Consider the following 10177-nt stretch of genomic DNA (forward strand, 5'->3'; position numbering starts at 1 on the left):
GTTGAACACGTGGGGGGGCAGTTGGTACTTAATTCTGTAGGATGGAGAGAGGACAGAGAGAGGGAAGAGAGATGGGGGAGGAGAGAGGGGGGGGGAGGGGGGAAGAGAGGGAGGGGGCAAGAGAGGGGAGGAGAGAGGGGGAGGGAGATGGAGGGGGGGAGCGGGGGAGAGGCAGAGGGAGGGGGGGAGAGGGAGAGAGCGGGGGGAGAGGCAGAGGGAGGGGGGGAGGGGGGAGAGAGGGAGGGGGGAGAGAGGGAGGGGGAGAGAGGGAGGGAGGGAGGGAGAGAGAGAGGGAGGGAGGGAGAGAGGGAGAGGTGGAGAGGGAGGGAGAGGTAGGGGGGGAGAGAGAGGGGGGGAGAGAGGGAGAGAGAGAGAGGGAGGGGGGAGAGGGGGAGAGAGAGGGAGGGGGGGAGAGAGGGGGTGAGAGGGGGGAGAGAGAGGGGGGGAGAGAGAGAGGGGGGGAGAGAGGGGGAAGAGAGAGGGGGAAGAGAGGGAGAGGGAAGAGAGGGAGAGGGAAGAGAGGGAGAGGGAAGAGAGGGAGAGGGAGGGGGAAGAGAGGGAGAGGGAAGAGAGGGAGGGGGGAGAGAGGGAGAGGAAAGAGAGGGAGGGGGGAGAGGGAGGGGGAGAGAGGGAGAGGGAGAGAGGGAGAGGGAGGGGGAGAGAGGGAGAGGGAGGGGGAGAGAGGGAGAGGGAGGGAGACGGAGGGGGGAGAGAGGGGGAGAGGGAGAGAGGGGGAGAGGAGAGAGGGAGAGGGGGGGAGAGAGGGAGAGGGGGGGGAGAGGGAGGGGGGAGAGAGGGATAGGGAGGGGGGGAGAGGGAGGGGGGAGAGAGGGAGAGAGGGGGGGAGAGAGAGAGGGGGGAGAGAGAGAGGGGGGAGAGAGAGAGGGGGAAGAGAGGGAGGGGGGAGAGAGGGGGAAGAGAGGGAGAGGGAAGAGAGGGAGGGGGGGAAGAGAGGGAGAGGAAAGAGAGGGAGGGGGGGAAGAGAGGGAGAGGAAAGAGAGGGAGGGGGGAGAGGGAGAGAGAGGGGGAGAGAGGGAGAGGGAGAGAGGGAGGGAGAGGAGAGGGAGGGGGAGAGGGGAGAGAGGGAGAGGGGGGAGAGAGGGGGGAGAGAGGGAGAGGGAGGGGGAGGGAGGGGGAGAGGGAGGGGGAGAGGGAGGGGGAGAGGGGGGAGAGAGGGAGAGGGAGGGGGGGAGAGAGGGAGAGGGAGGGGGGGAGAGAGGGAGAGGGAGGGGGGAGAGAGGGAGAGGGGGGGAGAGAGGGAGAGGGAGGGGGGAGAGAGGGAGAGGGAGGGGGGAGAGAGGGAGAGGGAGGGGGGAGAGAGGGAGAGGGAGGGGGGAGAGAGGGAGAGGGGAGAGAGGGAGAGGGAGGGGGGAGAGAGGGAGAGGGGGGAGAGAGGGAGAGGGAGGGGGGAGAGAGGGAGAGGGAGGGGGGAGAGAGGGAGAGGAGAGAGGGAGGAGGGAGGGGGAGAGAGGGAGGGGAGAGAGGGAGAGGAGGGAGGGGGAGAGAGGGAGAGGAGGGAGGGGGAGAGAGGGAGAGGAGGGAGGGGGAGAGAGGGAGAGGAGGGAGGGGGAGAGAGGGAGGGGGAGAGAGGGAGAGGAGGGAGGGGGAGAGAGGGAGAGGAGGGAGGGGGAGAGAGGGGGAGAGAGGGAGAGGCGGAGGGGGAGAGAGGGAGAGGAGGGAGGGGGAGAGAGGGAGAGGAGGGAGGGGGAGAGAGGGAGAGGAGGGAGGGGGAGAGAGGGAGGGGGAGAGAGGGAGAGGGGAAGAGAGGGCTTGTTTAGGTTTCTTCTCAATGAAGAGACCACCCCTCAAGCCTGATATTCAGGTTTCTCCTCAGCTCGACAAAGGTCGGAGACCAGAAAATGAGCCATCGAACCATTACTCGAAACTCAACCACGTCAAGAGGAAGACGTTCACGAACTTCAAAAATCTGTTAACACTTATTTTGCCGTGGCATGACAAATTATGCACGTTAATTCGGAAAACATTGTCGTTCATATAACAATGAGTGAGTTCAGTGAAACAGGTTGGTTGTGAGGGCGACTACTTCCATCAGTTGCAGCGTGCATATGATAAGCACGTTTCACCTCAACAACAAAAACGCCAATAAGAACCGAAATCACGACACAAGCAATTGACCATACCAACGGTATCAAAAGACAAACGTTTTTCAATTGCTTCTGCAAAAAAATAAACCAAACCCCCTTTCACTGAGATGTGGCGAATGTTAACGTAACCCGAGTAGTGAACGGAAGCCTCTTACCTATTCAATGTATAGGAGCCGTTCCGTTTAAACCTCATGCCGGACGATAGGAATCGGATGAAGAAATCCAGAATTGATAACGTTCAGCTTTCGATGCACCTCGAAAACGTCAGTGTCCGACGGCTGCAGACAAGGAACAATAGAAAACGGAGTTCTCGTGTAGACAGACTTCTCTTCTAATCGCTCCCTCCTTCCTTCCACAGACCTCCGCGCCCCCCTCCGGTCCCTCCCTCCCTCCGGTCCCTAGCTTCCGCGGGCAGGGTTTACCAGTCAGGGATAAGGCGATAGGTGGACCCTCGAATGTCAAAACACATGCTTCGATGCAACAAAAAAACGACAGCTTATCATCTAGACGGACACAAATACACTTCATATGTACAGCAAATTCATCAGCGATGATGTCGTTAAAAAAAATCTCCGGGCAGCGATAAAGCAGCGTTCATGCGCTAGTCGGAACAAGGAAACTCGGACATTTCAGACTTGCTAACGGATTGTAGTTATACACGTGCCGCGTTCAACCCGTTAGCAGGTCGGACATTTCAGAATTTCCTAGTTCCGACAAATCCGTGAACGCTGCAATAATGTTTCTTTAGATATGATGTTGCTGCTCATACATTGTGTCCTCAATAGCCCCCCTGACGTAAATCACAGACAGTCTCAGACACCTCACTGACAAAAAAAACCAAATTAATTTTTAAAAAAAGATCCAATTGAGTCATTTTTTATCTCAATATCAAATAATCTCTGGGTAACAGATTGGTGTGATTGTTTTGAATTAAAAATAAGAAAAAAAGCTTCTTAGCAAAGACGCATTTTTCAAGCAAGAACTTTGGTAGGACTGTCTGGGAGGGGAACACTGAAAATTAGCAGAGAGCTTTAGAACTCTTTCTTATTGAATGTGAGTTATAGATCTGTAATTGAAAGCATGTATCAGCGGTGGATCTATGTGCACAATTTCTATGCTTCCTGTTCTTAAAGCTGCAAATGTGTAACTTTTGGGGCAATCTGACCAAATTCACGTAGAAATGTGAGTTATAGATCTGTCATTCTCATTGAAAGCAAGCCTAATAAAGCAGTTTCTATGCTAACCGTTCTGAAGTTTTATTTTTGAGTCTTGTTTTCAGTTTTGTACACCAGCTTCAAACAGCTGAAACAACAATATTTTGGGTTATGTTAAATATATTTCACAGCGGTTTAGACAGTATAGTGTAGAGCGAGAATCATTGTACGATGTTTTGTCACAAAAACTGAAATTGGGCGAACTATTCGAATTTTAGCAACCAGGAAATAGCCGAGTGATTTCTACATAGTGCACCTAAATGACCGCGTGGTGCTGACACCATGGGAGGCCAAAACTCCCTCCCGCCCAAAGCAGGCAGGAATTTCAGCCGTTCTTTTCAAACAGCTCGTACACCAAAAGTGCTTCATCATCATTTTCACAATATCACTCCAACCTCACAGTGAAAACACAGGGAAATCATGTTTTTGACTGCACAGGGCCTTTAAAGCGTCTCGGTCGTACTACACTCTATATCTCACATTACTCAGATGATTTGCGCACTTCCAACTTCAACCACCGAATATGGATTCCTTTGTAAATCAATGCACACACAAAAACACATCATCCGCTTTCCAGCCATGAAAAAAGTATCCATAGTGCCGCGACTGTTTTTCCACCGACGGGCAAGCATCCCTCTCATGTTTCAAGTGCGTTCCCTATCTCGCAGGCTATATTCTCCTCCTGTATGCTATAGGGAGAGGGCAGAGCACAGACTCCGAGCGAACACTTGTCAGCGCCTGATTGGAGCCAAGAATAGGCAGAGGATCCAGTAATGCCTGCTAAACCCATAGCTCCTCATCAACTGTGTGTGTGTGTGTGTGTGTGTGTGTAAGATACACATGCCCCTTTCACGAGCACGTTCAGCAGGACACAACGTTTTGGAACGTTCAGCTAAAGATAGCCTTATGTAGAACAAACATTACTTTCCGACATGTAGACAGCATATGGATAGAATGTAGAATACGCCGTATAGCTGAAGAATATGTAGGATAGAAGAGTACAAGCACAGCAATAGTTAAGTACGATAGGAATAGACTAGAATACCGTATATGCATATAGAAATGGGTAAAACGGTACGTAAACAGTGATTCCATGTCTATGTACATAGGCGGCAGCCGGCTAGTGGCCGTGACTAAAGTTCAAGGCAGGGTACTATCATGTGGGGGGGGGGGGGAGAAAATAAAATAAAAAAGGAACAGAAGGAAAGAAGGAAAGAAACTACATTCCCCCCCCTACATAATTTCAATGAAATTGCGTGGAACAAACGTGGAATAGACATCCGTGTCCAGAGGGAAGGAAGTACTTGTTAACGCATTTGAACTGGTACCTGTTCGTTCTGAGAATCTCTCAAAAGCTGGACGGAGAGAAGGATGCTAAGAGGGGAGGAAGGATGGAAGAGAGGTTTGGAACAATGTGAATGGAAAGATGGAGAGATGTGCATTAAGACTGAGGTTGACGACGTCATCTTTATGGCTCTCTGCTGCTCACCACATCTCTCAAAGGCCCTGCCGTTACGTGTGTGTCGTGTGTGAGTATCACACTTTTGTTGTGTGTGTATTACAGTGTGTGTGTAAGTAATAAATAGCACCTCCTGTGGAGCAGTGTGTACTCGGGACATGTATAAGAGTTTGTGTGTATGTATAAGAGTGTGTGTGTATGTGTATTAAAGTGTGTGTGTCTATTAAAGTGTGTGTGTGTGTATTACAGTGTGTGTGCGTGTGTGTATTACAGTGTGTGTGTGTCTATTAAAGTGTGTGTGTGTGTATTACAGTGTGTGTGTGTATTAAAGTGTGTGTGCGTGTGTATTAAAGTGTGTGTGTATTACAGTGTGTGTGTGTGTGTGTGTGTGTATTACAGTGTGTGTGTGTATATTACAGTGTGTGTGTGTGTATTAAAGTGTGTGTGTGTGTGTGTATTACAGTGTGTGTGTGTGTGTGTGTGTGTGTATTAAAGTGCGTGTGTATTACAGTGTGCGTGTGTCTATTAAAGTGTGTGTGTGTATTATAGTGTGTGTGTGTGTGTGTGTGTGTGTGTGACAGTGTGTGTGTGTATTACAGTGTGTGTGTGTGTGTATTACAGTGTGTGTGTATTACATTGTGTGTGTATTACATTGTGTGTGTGTGTGTATTACAGTGCGCGTGTGTATTAAAGTGTGTGTGTGTGTGTGTGTATTACAGTGTGTGTGTGTATTACAGTGTGTGTGTGTATTACAGTGTGTGTGTGTGTGTATTACAGTGTGTGTGTGTGTATTAAAGTGTGTGTGTGTGTATTAAAGTGTGCGTGTGTGTATTAAAGTGTGCGTGTGTGTATTACAGTGTGTGTGTGTATTACAGTGTGTGTGTGTATTACAGTGTGCGTGTGTGTATTAAAGTGTGTGTGTATTAAAGTGTGTGTGTATTACAGTGTGCGTGTGTGTATTAAAGTGTGTGTGTGTGTGTATTAAAGTGTGCGTGTGTGTATTAAAGTGTGTGTGTATTAAAGTGTGTGTGTATTACAGTGTGTGCGTGTGTATTACAGTGTGTGTGTATTAAAGTGTGTGTGTATTAAAGTGTGTGCGTGTGTATTAAAGTGTGTGTGTATTAAAGTGTGTGTGTGTGGGTATTAAAGTGTATGTGTCTGTGTGTATTAAAGTGTGTGTGTGTATTACAGTGTGTGTGTGTATTACAGTGTGTGTCTGTGTGTATTAAAGTGTGTGTGTGTATTACAGTGTGTGTGTGTATTACAGTGTGTGTGTGTGTGTGTATTAAAGTGTGTGTGTATTACAGTGTGTGTGTGTGTGTGTATTAAAGTGTGTGTGTATTACAGTGTGTGTGTGTGTGTGTGTGTATTAAAGTGTGTGTGTATTACAGTGTGTGTGTGTGTGTGTGTGTATTAAAGTGTGTGTGTATTACAGTGTGTGTGTGTGTGTGTGTATTAAAGTGTGTGTGTATTACAGTGTGTGTGTGTGCGTATTACAGTGTGTGTGTGTATTACAGTGTGTGTGTGTATTACAGTGTGCGTGTAAGTAATAAATGACGCCTCCTGTGGAGCAGTGTGTACTAGGGACAGTGTATGTATAAGAGTGTGTGTGTGTGTGTGTGTATTACAGTGTGTGTGTGTGCGTATTACAGTGTGTGTGTGTGTATTACAGTGTGTGTGTGTGTGTGTATTACAGTGTGTGTGTGTATTACAGTGTGCGTGTGTGTGTATCAAAGTGTGTGTGTATATTGGGGCGGCAGGTAGCCTAGTGGTTAGAGTGTTGGGCCAGTAACTGAAAGGTTGCTAGATCGACTCCCCGAGCTGACAAGGTAAAAATCTGTCGTTCTGCCCCTGAACAAGGCAGTTAACCCACTGTTCCTAGGCCGTCATTGTAAATAAAAATGTGTTCTTAAAACTGACTTGCCTAGTTAAATAAAGGTAAAATGTAAAAAATGACTGTGTGTGTATGTATTAAATTGTGTGTGTAAGTAATAAATGGCAATGTGTACTAGGGACAGTGTATGTATAAGAGTGTGTGCGCGCGCACGTCTCCGTACGGTGTGAGTGTGTGCTCTTTCTCTCCTGCAGACCTCTTAGTGCTGGCTGCAAGTGGGCCATTTATTACCATAAGAGCAGGCTGGCACCGACACTGCTGCTCAATCACTCACACACACACACACACACACACATTGCAGAGTTACGCAATACTGGGACTAGAGGAAAAAGGAACTGCAGACCACAGAAACCATTAGCCAGTCCGTTATTGTGCAACTCTAAAACACAAACCCCTCCCTGCTTCCATCCATCCCTCCTTTCCTCCAGTCTTTTGACGTTGTTCAGGCCTCCCTCCATTCATCTGTCCATCTCTTCAATCATCCTGACGTTCCCCATCCCTCGCTTCATGCCTTCCCTCTTTTGCCATTCATCCCCAGCTTGCGTCATTAATCCTTTTCATCGTGGCCATCTATCCCTCCCTCCTTCCTGCTGTGTGTTTTGGAAGAGCTGCACCGTGTGCTCTTGTGGTTGCATGCTAATGACCCAAGCAGTCAGTTGGTGCTCTCTTCCCCGGTTAACATCTTCGACCGTCGCCATCACCATCATTCCCACTACCATCATCCATCCTCATTCCTAGCCAGACACGTCTCTGCCGCCCCCCTGCTTTCTGTTAGCTTGGCCCCCCCGAAGTCAGAAGAAAAAGCAGCTCTTTCTCTCCTTCTCTCAGTGACAGTTCCTGGGCTGTGAGGTTTACAAGCAGAAAGACAAGCCAAGACCCAGAGAAGCCTCGAACGCCGCATTCCCCGGTCCCCCCCCCCCCCCCCCCACAGGCTTTCCAGGAATACACAGCGCAGTGCCCAGTCTCACCATGCACACTATGTGCCAGGTATGTTGCTCGGCACAGTACTCAGCACTGTCTGATAGCCTGGTGGTACTGACTAAAAACACACACACAACAGCACAGTAGAGGCCGGGACAGGGGTAGCAAATGGAAGGACCTATAGATTCGCATTGGCCTAGTCTGCCGCTCCGCACCTCAACTCACGTTGGTTGAGTCGCTGTCTAGGTGGAAAACATGACAAACTGGGCCCGGGGACAGATTGGACAAGTCTGTCTTTATTGTATTTTCTGCCTCCGACCAGGGTTCACGTTACACATTTGGGCAAGTCCCCTAACGGCACCCTAATTCCCTATATAGCGCAGGGCCCATAGGGCTCGGGTCAAAAGTAGTGCACTAAATAGGGAATAGGTTGCCATTTGGGACAAACAAATAGACTCTAGGTGGTGCTGGTTTGTCTGGAGAACCGGAGGTCATATTTGAGGGTCATGTTTTCAGAGGGTGCCTGCCCATATCAATACCTTTGGTAACCCTTTTTTGGGAGGGTTCTGATTTGTTATGGTCTATACGGGCATCAGCCTCGGGCAGCCATGTCATTCAAATAGGCTTTAACGACTACGGACTTTAGGCCAATTTGCATGTTGATTCCCAGTCAGACAGCTCAGGAACGCAATTCAAATCTATCAGAGGAAAATTCCTTCCAGGGACAATGGAGCAGGTCGACTGAGGCCCGAGCACTACAATACTAATTCAAATAAATCAAAGCCGGTGGTGAGTTGGTTATTTGAATCAGCTGTGTTATGCTAGTGCAAAATAACAAAAGTGCACGGGGGCGGGGGGTGCAGGACCGAGTTTGGGAAACCCTGGTCTAGACTGCAGCAGGACATGGTAGCGCTGTGCTCTGGCGCCACTCACTGGTTCCAAGCGGTACTGCACCTGTGATGTCTTGTAGGCTATGTTCTGCACTGGAGTTGTCACGGGATCAAGGAAAGGACACGAGGAATGGAAATGAGGTTAGGAAAGGAGATGACACGGCAGGGAGGGACACTGAGTGGAGAGGAGGAGGAGAGCAAAAGCTATTTATGTCTGTCTGTCTGGTATGGCCTGGCTGCTCAGAGAGAGACATGAATACAGACATACAGAGAAAGGATCTCCATATATTGACCGGCTGACATGCTGTCTAGTATGCTGCCTGTTATTGCTGGTATGCGCTGGAGTTGAAGTTGTGATGAAGGAAAGGAGACGAGGAAAGGGAACGAGGGGCCATAAGAGAAGCTGAATGACACTGGTCTTCGGTCTGATATCACTGGTTTTGATGGCTGGAGTTAAAAGTCACGTGACACTGGAGAACGCCGAGAGAACCAGTGCACTCTGGGGGAAGGCCCGGGAGCAAAAGACTACGCAACGGCGAGATCAGATTTCGCGCCAGACGGATCTCTCCATTTCCCCCTCCCCTCTCTCCTCTCCCTCCCAGCCCTTTCCACCTCTCTTCTTCCCTCAGTCTCCCGGGTGTTACTAACCCCTAGTGGCAAAGTCAGGGATAATGACAATAATACACCCTTGCAATCAACCTAAATTAGCTACGACCAATCAGCTACTTACCAAAAAGGCCGTAAAATAGACAGACAGACATACAGACATCCACTGCATTCAAGACCTTGTGCTATGAAGCACGAAAAGAACATACACCCTTTTGATGAAGGGCTGACTAACGGGACCATTAACACAGAAAATCTAACGAAAGTCGAAGCTCTCGGCGGTGTACTTTGCGGTAACAAAAGTTAACTTTTTTCCCGGAACCTTGTGAGGCATGTGTTCTGAGACAGCACTAACAACCGCAAAGAGACCAATATCCCAACACACTGAACGGGTAGGACCCGAGTGGCTAGGGAACTCCACAACACAGACGCACGCAAACACACACACACACACACAGTCAGACAGACACAGAGAGAGAAGACGGCATGTTCCGTGAAGACATTGTCATGGGATGTGTCGAGACATGACAAGGAGGGGTGTGTGTACGTGTTTTGCAGGGCTTTGTCCCACACGATACCCTTCCAGAATTCAACACTAAAAATGTCAGAGACAGGGCATTGTCGCAAGACGTCTCTAGTGCAGGGATGGGCAACGGGCGGCCTGCCATCCTTTCGTAGGCCCGCAGAAAAAATGGGGACGTGGTGGGGGGGCAGCTAAAATGTTTTGCTCGCAATAACAATCCACTTAGGGCACCCAAAGGGCTAGGGCCGGCTCTGACTGAATGCGTGGGTACGGTTGTGGGTTCGCGGACCCGCCACGGGGTGCCGAGCCACTGCGGCACCCCTTTACGAGTCCCAATTTTTTTTGTGGCCCCCATCAAAGATGCCCATCCCTGAACTAGACCTAACTGAATTCCTATACAACCTGTCAAAGTAGCGAGTGCTATGTTTCCCCTCCGATAACTCCTAATCTGCCTCGCTACAGCACACGGAGCCAGCCCTCATCGCCAGACCACATCGGTCACCGCATTGACCGCACATGCACGGCCGCCGCTGGACTGGACTCTTAGCTGCCTGTGCATACGTAA

General features: G+C 49.7%; 1 protein-coding gene across 3 annotated transcripts in view; it reads right to left on the reverse strand.

The window, feature by feature from the left end:
• Positions 1-10177, reverse strand: part of LOC110492538 (MOB kinase activator 2) — an 89163-nt gene that overhangs the window by 42006 nt on the left and 36980 nt on the right. Inside the window, exon 1 of one of the 3 annotated variants that reach the window (XM_021566953.2) lies at positions 2261-2708. The exons of the other annotated variants lie outside the window; for them this stretch is intronic. Within the exon in view, the coding sequence (XP_021422628.1) occupies positions 2261-2298 (38 nt within the window). The 5' untranslated portion in view covers positions 2299-2708. Of the gene's footprint in view, positions 1-2260; positions 2709-10177 lie in introns of those variants that run through there. 3 annotated transcript variants of the gene reach the window in all.

The sequence above is a fragment of the Oncorhynchus mykiss genome, chromosome 2 (genome assembly GCF_013265735.2).
Source record: "Oncorhynchus mykiss isolate Arlee chromosome 2, USDA_OmykA_1.1, whole genome shotgun sequence".
NCBI classification, from domain to species: Eukaryota; Metazoa; Chordata; class Actinopteri; order Salmoniformes; family Salmonidae; genus Oncorhynchus; species Oncorhynchus mykiss.